Below are 16,996 nucleotides of genomic sequence, written 5' to 3' on the forward strand. Positions count from 1 at the left end.
TTACTGAATAGGTGTTGCTACTCGGTGAGTGTCATTTGGAGCCAAACACTTATTGATTTCCAAATTATCTTCCGCTATTTTTTTGGTAAGTGACAAGTCATCTGGACCACCTGGTGATAATTGAGTAGGACTAGGCGAACTTCGGTAACTTTGTGGACTTCTGTTTTCAGCACCTGGTGAACAACTGCACGACAACGGAATATTTGGATTTCCAACTTGATGATATTCTGGAGGTGGAGTGTCTGCAATGTCTTGGAGGTTTCCTGGGAGAGGTGGAGGTGGATGTCTACCTAAAATCCAACAATAAAAACGGCATTGTTAATATTAGAAACACAAGGCATTGCCAATATTGAAAAACAGTTACTTAATAGAATTATTTAATAAAACATTAACAGGTTAACTGCCAAGGTGATTTTCGTAAAATTTTTCTCTGGTGCCAAAGTAAATATTGTAATAAGGAGACAATAAAATATTATTTTACAAAAGTAAAATAATTTTCACAAGAAAATTAAGAAGTTACCGTTCAAAACTCAAAATCGGCCGATCTGACCGCTTCGGCGCCAGCAGTGGATAATAGCCTCGTACGCCGAGCGGTCACGGGTCAGGTTCAGCAGTTACCTTGAGTAGTACACGTGTTGTGTTGCGTTTTATTACGGTTTTCATACGTTTTTTAGAGGATTATTGAGTAAAAATGCTGCCAAATTCACGTGGTGCATATTTATTACGATTAGCAGGGAAAATACAAGAAAACGGTAAGTTTTTTGTTATTTACCAGCGCTTGAAAGTGAGGTTAGAATTATTTTAGAAACTGACGAGGAAGATAACGACTCGGACACATTGGATTCTGAGAAAGACTTGTATGTACCTTCAAGTTCAGAAGATATTGATTTATCGTCTACTTCAGATGAAGATACTAGTCCAAAAAAGAAGGTGCGAAAAATTGAAATCCGTGCTGTTGTATATGAAAACAGATGTCTGGATAACGATCCGGATATTGTAAATGTTTTGTTTGAAGACCCAATCGACAGTCAAGACAATCAAGTCACTAATGAGCAGTAATTGACGAACCCAGTCGGGAATCACCAACGATTCAAATTTGATAATACTTTCGGTCTCAATCCAAATTATGCAGCAGCTATTTCTTTAGATGAAGTAACACTGGTTTCCTGTTTTTATGCATTTCTTGACTTCAATATTATCGATTTGATGGTCGACCAAACAAACTTATATGCAACGCAATAAGTGCTTTGTTGCGTTACATGACTGGCAACCTACGAACGGGGAAGAAATGTTGAAATTTTTTGGCCTACTTGGGTACATGGGCTTAGTTCGAATGCCTTCATTGTCACATTATTGGAGTAAAGAATCTTTATTCCGTAATTATATTGCACCAAGTTCCATGAGCCGAAATCGCTTTGAACTTTTGCTTAGAATGTGGCACTTTTCTAATAACAACGATTGCGAAGAAGGAGACCGCTTACACAAAATTAGGCCGTTGGCAAACTTGTTTATCAAAAAATATCAAAAAATTTATACTCCGGGAGAAGTATTTTGCATCGACGAGAGTATAATCCCGTTTTAAGGCAGACTCGTCATAAAACAATATATACCCCAGAAAACATACAAATATGGGGTACAAAGGCTACACTTGGAACTTTCAGATATACACTGGAAAAGAGAGGGACAGGGGAGCTTCAGTTCCTACAAATGTGGTAATGAATCTTTCAAGAAATCTTCTAAATGCAAGTCGTACAATTATTACCGATAATTTTTATACAAGCCTTGAATTGGCTAACCTTCTTCTAGATAATTGTACGCATTTGCTGGGAACTTTGAGGGTAAACCGCAGGGGAAACCCTAAAGACGTTCTAAGTAAAAAACTTAAAAGGGATGAAATTTGTGCTAAAGAAAATGAGAGGGGTATTTGTATCATCAAGTGGCTTGATAAGTGTGATGTACTTATTTTATCAACTAAGCATACGGACAGTTCTAAAATTATTAAAGGATTCACGGGCGTTATAGGTAAACCAGAAGCTATAATAGACTATAATGCTGGCAAAGTTTAAATCGATTTGACTGACCAGATGGCCAGTTATAATTCTGCTTTGCTGCGGTCACTGAAGTGGTATCGCAAGATCGCAATGGAAATCATACTGGGCACAACTATTGTAAATGCGCATATAAGTTTCAAAGAACTATCTAAAACAAACATTACAATAAGCAAGTTTCGTGAGATTCTTGTCGCAAACTTACTAAAAGTTTAGAAGCTAATAGACATGCTGATGTCCTACGGCAACCGATTACAAGAAAAAGTATAAAAAACTATACATTATTGAAAAAGGAAGAAGTGGCTGCTGTTGTAAAAAAAGATTGTAAAGGATGCTACGAAAAGAAAGTTAGAGGAGAGATACCCAAAACCAAAGTAAAAAAGGTTACCAAGTACTGTACGGACTGTGAAGATCATCCTTATTTTGGCCTTCCCTGCTTCAATGCAAAACATTTAAAAAATTAATGCATTACATTCTGTTTAAATTTAAGTGTTTCTCTTACTCTCTTTTACTTTTACATTTTTATTGACCATAGTACTTGTTACGCAGGTTATTTTAAATAAACATTGATTTATTATGTTTTGCTTGATTTCCAGTAATGTTGTAAAATTATTAATTTAATACGACACCTTAGACAAAAAATATGATCGATGTCCACGTCATGACGTGAAAATAATTTCTGGGGACCTTAAGGCAAAAATTGGCAAAGAGCAATTTTTCCAGCCAACTATAGGATATGAGAGCTTGCAAGAAGAGTCAAATGATAACTGGTTGAGACTAATAAACTTTGCAAGCACAAAAAACATGATAGTAAGAGGAACAAGATTTCCTCATAAAATAATACACAAAGGAATATGGAAATCACCTGACAAAGAAACCGTTAACCAAATAAATAACGTTCTAATATATGCAAAGTATTCTTCCGATCTCATGGATCTCAGATGCTACCGCGATTTAGGTGGTTAGATGGAATTAAGCCGACTTAGGGATACGAGAGATCAGAAGGTGGCAACACGTTGCCAGAAACCGAACAGAATGGCGAATAATCTTAGAGCAGGCCAGGATCCACAGAGGATAGTCCAGCCAAAGATGATGATGATAATGATAACATTAAATGAAAAAGCTCCAAACATAAGAGATTCGTTAATGTTTAATTGATGAGCCATAGAAACGATTTAAATTGTCTAAAACCACAGTTACTTTATACCCAATTTTAATAAAACTTTGTAATAATCCACAGATTACTGGAGAGAATGTGCTCTACGCCTGGAGAGAGTGTAATAGATACATTTTGACGCGTCGAAAAGACTAAACGATTTCTTATAGTTTTAGGATAGGTTCGATTTACGAAATTACGAATTTTTGAAACAATCTATTGTCTTATATAGAAGTCCTGGCACCAGAAATCCTGACCTGTAAGAAAAAATAAAAGGGAACGCGGGGTGATATATTTCAATTGCCTTTGTAGTATGTTGGCATAAAGGAATTCAGGCACCGAATTCCGGAAAAATGTGTTTCAGGTCAAAATTCTTACAAATCTTTCAAAATTAACAAAAGCATAATAAAATGACGGCATTTGCTAAGATGTCGTCGATCTAAAGCCTTTGATCAAATTTATAGGTAAAAATATCTTCATTGGGGAGATAAGGTCAGTTGTCAAAGCAACTGACAAAGTTGCTTTGACAAAGTCCTCGTAGACATACCGTCTCAGGACTCGCAACTAATGTAGAGTCATATGTCGCCCTGTTACCAATCCAACGGTAACTTTAACATCTTAACTGTAAATTAGACATAATGTAGATCAAATCTTATTTAATAATTTTTAAAGGGTTTTTACCCACATATTTAGTGGCTACATCCATGTATTAACTTGACACTGATGATGGAATATTTATTCCGAAAACGTTTTGTCAATGTAACATAGCCCAACTGGGTTTTTTATATACCTTTTTATAAAGGATTTTATTCAAAATTTTTTAATATATGGTATACAGCCAAATACAGGAACTTTGTTTCCTTGTGAATATAAGAGAATGTAGTTGTCGGAGGATAAAAAAGCAAGAACAAAAGGCGAAAGAGCTGGGTGAAGCAGCCAACTTTCGGTAGGTAGAAAATGTAATATTATAAGTGAGAACTAAAGTTATTTAAATTATTGCTGATAGAGATATAGAGGAACGTGAAAGAAGTTATAAAAGTAAACGATAAAATAATGTTAGTGAGATTTGTATAAAAGAGTTTCTTTTATTTAACTACTTAACCAATACAATTGTGCAAGTCAAAAATACATTGTATATAAAAATAGGAATATAAAACGTAACTTAAATATATCACAAAAGCCGTAAAAGCAAAAATATGAACAGAGTAGGTAGCAGCATAATTTTGAATTTGATAAAGAAGGGTCGGCAGTGCTCTAGATAACTAGCTTCCGGTAAAATCCTGATAGCTTTCTTTTGCATTCTAAAAATTTAGAAGTGCATTATTTGTTGAACTGCCCCATCTGATTAATTCTTAGTTTAGGTTAGAGTGAAATAAACAAAAATATGTCATTTTTAATGTTTCAAAGTTGACAACCCTTGTTGGCGAATAACAAATAATAAACTTGATAGCTGTTTCATTTTGTTGTTAGACATGAGCCGATTAGTTCAGTCGGTTATATATGGTTATTTACAATAGTTTAACAGCCTCTTTGTTAGCATGATCATTATGTAAATTACTTGCAGATATAACCAAATTTTGCGTTTTATCGGAGTTAAGTTTTAGTTTGTTTGCAGCAAACCATGTGCTAGATTTAATATAAACTTCCTCAAAGGCATTTTTAAATCATCATTATTTTTTCCTAATATACCGTATGTCTTATCATCTGCGAATTGTACTGATTTGTACGGAGATATGAATTTTGGCAAATCGTTGACATAAATAAAAACAAAAAAAGGTCCTTAGGTCGAACCTTGTGGGACTCCCATGTTTTACAGATAGAAAATCGGAGGGATGACCGTTTGACACTAGCGCCTGGTGTCTGCCACGTAGATAAGAAGTTATGAGCTTAAGAGGGATACCTCCGATTCCATATTAATTTAATTTGTGGAGCAAAATATCGTATAAAACGCAGTTAAAGGCCTTCGATAAGTCGCAAAGAGAAATTGCTATGCGATTACTGCGTTCAAGCCACTCAATCACCTCGCTTACATTCTTGTAGTGGAACAAGCACTTCTGAATCCATATTGTAAATTGCTAAAGTAACTATTGGACTCAAAATAGGAATAAAATTGTTGTTTGATAACCTTTTTAATCACTTTCCTAAAAGTAGAAACAATATGGGTCTGTAATTTTCAGTATTTGAGGAATCACCTTTTTTGTACATAGGTAGTACTTTTGAGTATTTTAGTACTTCCAGAATTACTCCAGTTGATTGAATTAAATTAATATGAGGAAGTGAAAAAACCATTTCTTAAGTTTTTTTTTTTAATTCTGCTAATAATTTCGTGAACGTCCCTACTATTAGAATTACTAACAGACTTTATTATTTAAGATACCTCTTCTACTACAACGGGACGAAAAAAGAATTGCTTGGAGAAAAATAATTGATATAATTGAAGAGGACATCGATATTAATAGTGGAAAGATATTTTATTACATTCTCTCAAATTGTAGTAAAAAAAATATTTATTTCGTCTGCAGGTAGATCAGGTTGTACCGAACTGGATACTGTATTGTTTCTTTCAAAATTTACTATTTTCCTGCAATCTCTAGGTTTATTATTGAAATTAGTAATAAAATCACAGTAAGCCGACTTTTTAGCATTTTGTAATTGCCGATTATATTCAAATTTTTGGTGTTCATCTGCATCTGCAATGTGTTTAATAAGAAAAAGATTAGATCTATAAGACCTTAATTCTTTATTAAACCATTTCACGGGTGTTTTTCAGCAGTTTGTCGTACTTTTGTAGTGGAAAATGCTTTAATATTAAGTTGTTATGAGTTTCGGTAAGAAAGACTGTTAAAAAATCAGGATCATTATTAATATCATAGAAAAAGTCCATCTTTGTACCAGCATAGACATAAAAATATTAGAATATTATGCTAATCGAGGGTATAATACTTAAGACATTTAGCAGTAGAAGGGAAGTAAATAGCTGACACCGAAAATTGATAAACATAGTATTTTACACGTTATATCATCTTGTTAATATTATTTTTCTGAGTTTTTTTAACAGTTTCCGGAAAGAATTAATTTTAAATTTATATTTGATTTATTAGACATAAGTGATCAGTTACCTGATAGTATTAATTGTGGTGAAGTTATTCCCAGACATCGCATTCTCCAAGCGTCCTGAAGAAGTTGCAGTCTCGCTTGTTTTCTCCATTTGGCTCTCCGGTTTTGAAACCACACCTAAAGAATTATCGTACTTAAGTTTTGGTACCTAATTAAACCAACGTATATTTTGATAAATATGATATACGTTTAGCTAGTTGAGTTATAGAGTCATGACAGTACATTTAGAAATACGTGTTATTCTCAATAAAAATACTTTAAATCGTTTTTAGAATTGTCTATAGGTCCAAGAGAAACAGAGTTGTAGCTCATGAAAAGTAGTTTGTATTTGTCAAATTACCGATGCAAATCGAATGTTTCAACGTGAAATAACTAAACAATGATGAACTTTTTGGGGAACACGCATCAATATCCAATCACATATTTTAGGAGATTTTAGAAGGCGTATACTGGAGGATTGTAAGATACACATAATGTGCTATTAAGACACGGACATACTTTCACATCCTTACAAACTAAGAAGGGATATTTTTTAAGTTGAAATAAAATAAATTCATAACATTTTGATTAAAAAATTATTGTTTATAGTTATATATATATATATATATATATATACATATATATATATATATATATATATATATATATATATATATATATATATATAGTTATTATATATAGTTATTTATAGTTTCTTTTCGAAAGTGTACAAAAGATTGAAATCGTGAGTAGATACTAGCAGCAAGCAAGCAAGTACGCAATTTAATTAAACCCAACTTGTGACACATGTTCACCCCTAAGAATTACGTTCGGGTTTACCAATTCATTGGAGCGAGGTGTATTAACTCGAGTTAAAAACATGAGTCACTCCACCGCGCTTCAATGCCCCCTATAGTATATAGTACTCTGATGCGCAATAGGGACACACCTATCAGCTAAATGCTCTTCATGTGGAAGTCCTGAGTAATAAAACTACAACATAGTACTCTAACCGATCTAAATTAAGGACAGCATGACGCGCTTTGTTCCTGATATCCTCTAGTGACTTATCCGCGAATCTAAGATTGCTTGTTTGGACCCCAAGTCTCCGCTCCGGACTATGTCCAGTCCGCAGATCTGTTGCTCAAGTGTTTGGACCCTACTTGCCCGGATTTTTTAATCTTTTGTTGGCCTGAGCTGTTTTTAATGTTTTTTTATATATATTCAGGGATTCCACAGTATTAACTGCCTTCCATCGCTCAACCGTTTCGATCTCTCTCTCTGTTTAGGCCTTTCTTACTCTTGGCGTCGTCTACTTCGTTCCTCCAGGATTTTCGGGATCGTCCTCTTTTTCTCCTTCCTATGGGGATTCATTCGGGTATTCTTTTTATCCATCTGCTGTCGCTAGTTCTTCTTACATGTCCATACCACTTTAGTCTTTTTTGTTCTATATATGTTAGTATGTCTATTTCTATTGATTTTCATTGCTTTATTTCGTCATTACTTCTCCTATCCATTCTTGTTACTCTGCAGCATCTTCGCAGGCATTTCATCTCTGTTGCTACTGTCTTACTGCTGTTTTTCTTGTTTATGATCCAATTTTCAGCCTCATATGTCATAATACTTCGCACTAATATTTTATAAATCTGTGTTTTTGTCTTCATATTTTATAATCTTTGTGTAATTTCTTCCTCTGTTGTTGCCTTTTTCGTGATTATAAACCCCAAGTATTTGAATTTATCCTTTCCTTTGATTGTTACGTTGTCATCAATCTGTAGATCTTCTATGTCTTCTTCACTTGTAGATAGGTACTCTGTTTTCGCGAGGTTAATATCTAGGCCAGCCTTGGTATATTCTTCTTGTAGTTTCGTCATCATGTAGCTGAGGTCGTCTTGGTCTTGTGCAATCGCTACTTGATCGTCTGCAAAGCTTAACGTATACAGGTATTCGTTCCGTACCGGTACTACCATGCCTTCGCATTTTCTTTTCCATGTAGTCAGGGCTTTCTCTAAGTATATTTTAAATAGGGTTGGAGATGTGAAACAACTCTGCAGGAGCCCTTTGGTTATGGTAAAGTATCCTATGATTCTTGTTCCCATTTTAATGGACACTTTATTTTCTTTATATAGAGCTTTTGTAGCTTCTATAAGTTCCATCTGTATTTCTAATTTGTACATTGCCTCCCATAGTTCTGACCTTGGTACAGGGTCATTCGCCTTTCTCAGGTCCACAAATACCAAAATTATATCTGTATTTTTTGCTTTTGGTCCTATCCGAACTCTAAAGCTCCGGTTGCTCAAGTAGAAAGATCAGTTTCGTCATTGCCTCGCTGTAGCCATATCCTCTCATTTTGTACATCAGCCTTTTATTATAGACTCTGTCAAAAGCTTTACTTACATCCAGGTAATCTGCTCCTATGTACTGTTTATCGTTAAATCCAGCGGCTTTGTACTTTGTTAGTCTAAGTACTTGTAGCTCGCTGGAGTGGTCTGGTCTGAAGCCAAACTGCGCTTCTGGAATAAGTTCAATCCTGTTCGTTTCGGCGTGTAATCTGCTTAAGATGATTCTTTCCACAATTTTCCTAGTTGCTGGGAGTAAGCTAATTGGCCTGCAGTTTTGTGGGAACTTACTGTCTTCGCCTGGTTTTGGAATCATGACAAAGTGGGCCTCTTTCCATCTATTTGGGAATTTTCTGATATACAACTCATGATTATCATCTTTTTGGATTTAAGTATTAAATTATTACAAACTAAAGTTACTACAAATAATAAACTAATAAAATGATTCAACTTTACATGGATGAACTGGACTACGACCGTAGGTTGTGAAACAAGACCGGTTTCAGTCCATTTATAAATCACTTTTTAAAAACATCATGTCAGCTTCAAGTCAACCACCACAAGATATATCATGTTCTAAAGCACTTAGTCAACAACGAAGTATTCTAATTCCAAACCGAGAGCAAGCTATTTTGTTTAATACTTCAGAAGATTGTATACTTAATGATTATCTCGAAGGATTGAGTCAACATGTAGATCCAAAAGGTATAAAATATCAATGGTAGAATATGTATACATCTATCATCCAAAGATTTAGAAAACAATAAATGGATAGCGCTCATCTAAACGGTACCAAGCGACAAATTGACATTTATGACTTAATTATATTAACTGCCTGATAACATCAAAACTTGTTTATCTAAAAAGTTTCAAACACCATCTAAACTTTTGGAGGTTACCAAGTTGCGTGTTATAAATTATAGGAATCTGTTTATCTCTAAATGGATCCAAGCGACAAAAAGTTATATCATATCGTTTGGATTCTTTTTGAGATATTTCATTTCAATCATTTGGTTTTCTTTTGATTGACGTGTTATCGTAAGCTGCTTCTGATAATGCTCCTTAAGTTTATATTTTTTGGAGCTAAAATATATAAAACGAGTGAAAGAAGTACTTTGATTTTGAATATGGCCTAAATCTCAGCAGATTGTGCATTGGGTAATGACATTGTTGCATGTGAAATAACGAAGGACGACTTCTTTGGCATTTCACAAATAGAAAAATCTATAACTAACCAAAAAACAAATACTAACTACAAAAAAATCAGTTTGCTTAAAGCTAGAGTAATAATGTTAGACAAGGACAATCCTCAGTCCATTTTTATGAAATATTTTCACAAAGAGAGTGAAGAATTTAAAGAAATAAATATAAAAAAGGTTACCAAAGGTAGACTCCCTGATAATAATAACAGTTTTTTTGCATCCAAACTTTTTAAACTATCCAGTCGGAAAAATAGCTGATCTTAAAACGTTGATGTCCTTTGTACCAATTGATGTAAAAATTTTTTATACAAACTTAAGAGGTGCGAATTTTGAAGATGACATAGAGGGATTTAGAGAGATTATTGATTTTGAAGTGGAAACGCTTAATTAATATTGATGTATTACTAAAAAAGAGAAGTTTATAATTGAATAGTACTAACAACTTATCAATGTTCTGTTATTTAATAAAAAGATCTATGTAAACAGTAGTTTTATATAAAAAGATCAAAATTTAAACAGACTCACAAACGTTGTGACGCTTAATTATGTCTAATGTATGCTTCAACATACCTTTCAACATAATTAAAGACGAATTAATGATACTAGGTCTAACTTCTGTTTAGTTACTCCATAGGAGTAACTTAGCCTGCCTTCAGTCACATACTCAGTTTCCGAAAACAAATTTTCATATCACCTTTGCCAGAAAATCTTGTACTACCTGAATCTTTCCTTATTAAGTTCGAGCAAACATCGTAACGAATACTCATAGCCCAGAATGTCACATGTTTAAAATGTAACTTATCCGGATACATCCGGATGAAACAACGCAAAAAGTGATGATATAAAATAAACCTACAATTTCAAATACCATTTCTTACACACCTACTACTCAAGCAGTAGCAGTCGCATAATTACCAATAAGACCAATTTTCTTCCTCAGTTAACACTACAACCATAATCGATAAATCGTCTGAGTCATACTCTATTAACCAAAAACAAAATTCAACTTTATCTGAAACAAGTCAACCCTTACCATCAAATAATAAACTTATTGGTACTCCTGAATGTTTCACCCAACTTCGATCAAAACCATTTACATATCCATCTTTATAGAAATCTCTACAAATGACCATTTGCGCATATTTCCCTCTATTTATAACTTTAGAGAGGCCACGAACAATAACTTAATACCACCAACTGGTGATCTTTGGACCAAATAGTAGGCGTTTGTATTCTATTTTTGTTTTCGCGGTAATAGGAGTCCACTGAGCAATATCAAGGAAGGGACTTGTTACAACTTAAGCCCAAGATTGTCTTTTAGTTTTCACTACTAGAAACCAATCTAGTGTTAGCATGTGAATTAGTTAACGACTTACGGCGGGAACATCAAACAAAAATAGATCAAGATGCTCAAAGAAATCTTCTCAACGAAGTCAATCTTTATAGTCGAAGACCTATTAGATATCCTTTTCTTTTTAGATGTAATAACGCTGCAAGATTAAATTGCTGTTATGAAAATCAAGACAGGGTTGAAAATAACATATAGCATTTTTCATATAAAAATGCGTGCACGTCATTCAAGGTTTACGACGTCAGAACCCCACAGCGTTGCCAAAACATCAGAATAGTTAGTAAGTGAGGAATTTTTAAAATGTCAACTATTTGTCAAACTATTATATTAACAGTAAATACACTTAGTTTTAAGGTTACTGCAACACACTTAAATACATAAGAAAACATTTTAATACAAAATTATCTATTCTAAATTTTAAACTTACCACTTTAAGAGCATTAATAATAAAAACGTCCCGCCATTATTTCTTGTTCGAAATAATCTATCTTATATGAAAGCCTATCAGCTTTCTACAGACTATTTAGTTGTTTTGGCACAGCACAATCACAATATACAACAATAATTAGTTTTAAACGCTATTAATCTAAATTTAATATTTATTTATAAATACAATTTATTATTATATAATATATTATGATCAAATTGTGTAAGAAATTAAAACATAAACAAAATTCTTACTCTAAAAAAGCGGCAACATTTAAACAATTTTACCACAGGCTGAACGGTCAAAAAATTTGAAGTATTTTCGTACCGGTTGCGTACAATTGTCTAATATATTTAATTAAAATTATTATTTTGTGGAATATTAGACTTAAAGAGTTAGTTTATAAAATTTATATTATTAATAATAACAAATATTTTTGGTTATTTAATCAATATAATTTTAAAATTCCCAATATAATAATGATTACATTTTTCTAAATATTATACCATGTTGACGTCTATGAAAGATCGAGTAGTTCCGTATGGGTTTCGTATTATTAGCTGTGTTATGAAAATTTGAACTCTAACGTTGACGTTGTGGAAATTTTATATATAAGTGACGTCACTTTATACAAATTGTGACGTGCACGCATTTTTATATAAAAAATACTATATTCTCAGTATTCTTTACTAATGAATACAGATTTGGATTTTATCCAGATTCGTGTCGAATAAAAATATGGAGACGATTGGAAATTATCGAAATGTTTGAAGAAAGTCTACACTTACAGAACTGGTACTTTAATCGTATGGGGCGCAATCATTATCAGCGACAAAACCGATCTTTTTTTTCAAATCGTTTTCTGACAGCTTAGCAGTAAATCGATACTCTTCTTCAACCTAGCATCAAACTGGTTGATCAAATGGGTAATAAATATATTGCCATGGTTAGCACAATCTCCAGACCTCAATCAAAAGAAAAGATGCAACATTAGCCCGGAAGGAACAATAAAAACCTTGGAAGAATAGTAACAATCATAATTTCTATAGATGATAAAATGTAAATAATAATTAGGATAAAAGAGTACATAGAAACATTGCATTTAAATATGTACATAAAAATGGTATATGATTTCTCGTCTAGGTTAAAACAAAAATGATTCCTCGTAAGTGTTCCTTGTCGTTTTAGACCGACAGTCCTCGGTTAATATTAAGGCAGTCCAAAGAAAATCATAAATAAATTAAACTTAAACCCTATGGCAAAGTAAGTGGGCCAAATCAGTGATAACTAAAATAAATTCACAAACTGGGTTGCAAATTCCGGAAATCCAAAACAAGTTAAAACCAAAATAATCCTTTACGCGTTTTTTGCGTGAAAATTGAATATTTTTTTGTAAAGTAAATTTTCTTTTGTAAAAATTGTTTTTCTTTTACGCCATTTTACGAATCGATAGAGAAGTATTGATTCTATTTTTAAAAAGTTTTGGTATAAGAGCTACTGCTGCTCTAAGGGTGCACTTAAAACTTTGTTAGATTTCACGATAAGAAACCTGCAAAAAAAGATAGTAAAAACTCAGTTCAGGAAAAAGAAAAATTTTACCATAGAAAAGCTGCGGAAAATTATAAAAATTTGATTTTCAGAAAAACCCAGGTTTAAGTCTAAACTTCCTTTTTTGCTTATCTATGACATTTTTAGTACACAAAAAGGAATAAGGGGTTGATTTTAAATTTCGCATTGAATTCCGACGGTCTATATGTGCGGTTTCCTAATTATACCTATAAGTATATTTGTTATTATATGTGTTAAAAAATTTTTTAAAAGTATGTTATAACATTTTCTACTAATCAAAAAAGGTTTTCGACAGCTAAAAAAAATTATTCTAAACAAAGTCTTTTGATGTTATTGCTTTAGCCTTACAGGAAATTAATCTATGCTAGGCTGTAGATGAAGTTCACTTTGAACTAGTTGGGAATATAAGAAAGTGTTGATAGTGTATGCTCTAGAACAAAAAACACTTGCGATTGTCTTGGTATAGAAATTTTGGAAACATGAAAACTTAGAAATAAAAAAAAATAAGAAACAAAATTATTTATTTTTTATACTTTGATAGAAAAGATGATTCAATCTTTTCAACCAGTCAAACGATCGGTTTAGAAAAGAAACAAATGACATTATTGATGCTATAGGTAAATAATTGACGTTCGGATTGAGTAAATTTTTATTAAATTTTATTAAATTAAAATATGTCAAATGTATCTCAGATCAATTTAATTTTAACTCCTCAGAACTGGAGGCAATTCGACTTTCAAAAACGGACAAAACTAAAAGTTTACTCCTTCAACCGTTCTTGAATGGATAAATTGGTTACTTGTTTATGACAGAGACATAAAATTTAATAATTTTAAACAATTGATTATAAAATTCGTCGCCACAAACTGCACTTGCGAACGAGGCTTCTCCAAGTTAAGCATTGTAAAAACAAAATTTCGGTCGACAACGAAATAAGACCGAAAGACCGAAAAAAATGGTGCCTTTCAACAGAAGAATGTCATTATAGTTTTATATGATTATGATTTTGTTATATTGTTATGTTTGAAGATATTTTATTACTTATGAATAACGCATAATAATATTTGACGCATACTCGTTAACTTATTATTTATAATAAAATTTTAAAATATTAGTCAAAAGACAATTAACAGAAAATTTTGAGTGGCAACATTAATTATGCTTCGGAGAAAAGGGAATTATAAAGTCATTACTTAAATAATAAAAACATCAATAATAAAAAAGGACCAAAGTGCTAAAATATGGAGGCGCAAGGATCGGATCCTTTATGCAAGAGTTGTTAAATCAAATCGAAGCAGGAAGATTAAATTGAAGCAGGATAGGAATTTCTTGATGAGGAATTTCTCCAGGTGGAATTTATTATAACTATCCTCCATTTTTAAAAAAGGTGACAAAAGGTCAACAAATAACTCTAGAGAGATCAGTGTAATTTATTCAATTGCAAGAATCTTTTCCACAGTTATAAAAGAAAAAATAGCACAGCACATGGACTATTATGGCAAAGAACATGCCAGACTCTGAAATGCCAGATCATGTCTAGATAATATATTTATCATTAGACAAGTGGCAGAAAGAAAATAATAAAGAGAAAAATATTGAAACACATATGACCTTTCTCGACATAGGAAACAACTATGGAAAGCAATGAGAAAAATGCACGGTAGAAATAAATGGATGAATATTACGCAAGGACTATGTATATAAAGAAACGGCGGTACAAGTAGGGTTGGGCAATAAAGTAACAAAAACAATCACCGCAACGAAAGGCATAGAAAATGCGGAACAATCGGCAGACCAGTACAAGAGCATATATTACATTCACTACTTCCCACAAATGACCAAGTCATTTTTGCACAAAACAGGAGGGCATAGAATAATAAGGAAATTAAAAGAAGAATATTAATTTTGGGGACTCAAGATAAATATGTATAAGAACGAATACTTATGTATTGGATCAGAGTTTGTAGATTTAGATGTAAGAAGGGACTGTTAAGAGTTGTCAGAATTAGGGTCAATGATAAGCAGAAATGGTACTTGTATGAAAGATATTAAATGAAAATAGCACTGGGAACACGAGCTACGAAAACACTCTATAGAGTAATATAGAACAACACTCGTATTAAAGAAAATAAAAAAAGCATTTTCCAGAGCACAGTGCTGAATATTACCCTATGAAAACAGTTGAATTGGAGTTTATGACAAGATGTATACAAATCACCAGAGAGAATAGAATAATAACAAAGGAAATATGAAACAGAATCGAAGTAGAATGCTCAATTACAAAAAACTTAAAAGAGAGAACCCTGTATTGGCACGTAAAAAGAATGCCAGAGCACAGGTGGATAAAAAGAATATTGGATTCGGACCTACCGGGAAGGGAGAGAAAGACTTGCTACACGATGGAAAACGTACATAGGAAATGCAATAATAGAGAGAGACCTCATAGAAGGTGACTGGTTGAATAAAATATTGTAGACGACGAAAATCACGAACTAATAATGGAAAAAAGCCGAAGAAGAAGAAGCAAAACTAGATAACTTAACTTTTGGGGCGGTCACTTACGATCTGGGCACCCACAAGAAAAAATCCTAAACACGCCTATGTCATCAATGATAATACATACTTATAAAGGTATACAGGCCATACAGTTAATTCAATATACCGTCCATTTATTAAAAATTATTCATCTATTGCCTCAAATAATTGATTAATTATCAAAAATATATAGTTCTGATATCAAAAAATTTACCTATTTTTTCCAGCAACATAAAAAAATATTAACCCAAAACCACACAGGTAGGATATAAATTTTGTTTATCATCAAAATAAAAACATAAATTATTTTGTTCAGTAACAATCTTAAAGATACCAGCATTGATACTGCCACACATTAGATAGAACGGAATAACACAAACCTTTCGTACCCAAAAAAACCTAAAAATGTTTACAAGGAGCAGTATACAGATCAACTGGTTGAAAAATTTACATAGGACAAATATCTCGAACCTTAAAACATTTCATGCTTTAACACAAAAAATACTATTACACAATCGAAGTGACTGAATCATGTATTTAGTAATAAGTTTAAAATCATACTCATGTTAATGCCTAAGAAAATTGATAATTGTTTAAAATATTATTCAAATGACAGAAATTTATAGCAGTAATATTAAAATAAAATTTACAGGAGCAAAGGTTTGGAATAAATTTCCAGAATTTTTTGGGTAAAAAAATGAAATACAAACATCTAAAATTCCATGAATGTAATAGAAAAACAAAAACAACAACTTTTACTCCAAAAATTAATTTACAACGTTTAAGTCAAAAAATTTTCACTGTAAGAAATTTTAATTGTATTAAATTTCACATAATAATATAAACAGGTACATACCTGAACCCTAGCTTCAGATAAGCTAATCCTCAGCGCAACTTCCTCTCTTAGAAAAACGTCTGGGTAGTGGGTCTTCTGAAACAACGCTTCCAACTCTTGCAACTGCTGTGGACTAAACGTTGTTCTATTTCTTCTTTGTCGTCTTCTACCGAACATATACTCAGTCAAGAGATCTCCAGGCAACGAGGGCAAATACGGCCCTGCCATTTGCGGGCTTTTCGTTAACGCAGTTAAAATCAAACTGTGCCTTCGGAATAGCATGTAATAGTTGAAATTAAAGGAGACTCCACCCTGCGTTTGTTTTCATTGGCGCTTAATGGACGCCTTCCAGGCGCCGTGACGCTTGGAACGCCGACGCATTGCTTCCCTTAATGAGATAATGCTATTATTGGTGCGCCGAGTTAACTGCAACAAGTC

At 32.8% G+C, this 16,996-nt stretch overlaps 1 protein-coding gene across 1 annotated transcript; it reads right to left on the bottom strand.

Moving 5' to 3' along the window:
* On the bottom strand, positions 1-16,786 carry LOC140449118 (uncharacterized). The gene is made up of 3 exons (XM_072542262.1): positions 16,580-16,786; positions 6,324-6,438; positions 1-290 (listed from the first exon to the last, which is right to left on the bottom strand). The coding sequence occupies exons 1-3, from the start codon at positions 16,784-16,786 to the stop codon at positions 1-3; spliced, it is 612 nt and encodes a 203-aa protein (XP_072398363.1).
* Between the last annotated feature and the right edge of the window lie 210 nt (positions 16,787-16,996).

This window comes from Diabrotica undecimpunctata, chromosome 8 (assembly GCF_040954645.1).
Source record: "Diabrotica undecimpunctata isolate CICGRU chromosome 8, icDiaUnde3, whole genome shotgun sequence".
Classification (NCBI taxonomy): domain Eukaryota; kingdom Metazoa; phylum Arthropoda; class Insecta; order Coleoptera; family Chrysomelidae; genus Diabrotica; species Diabrotica undecimpunctata.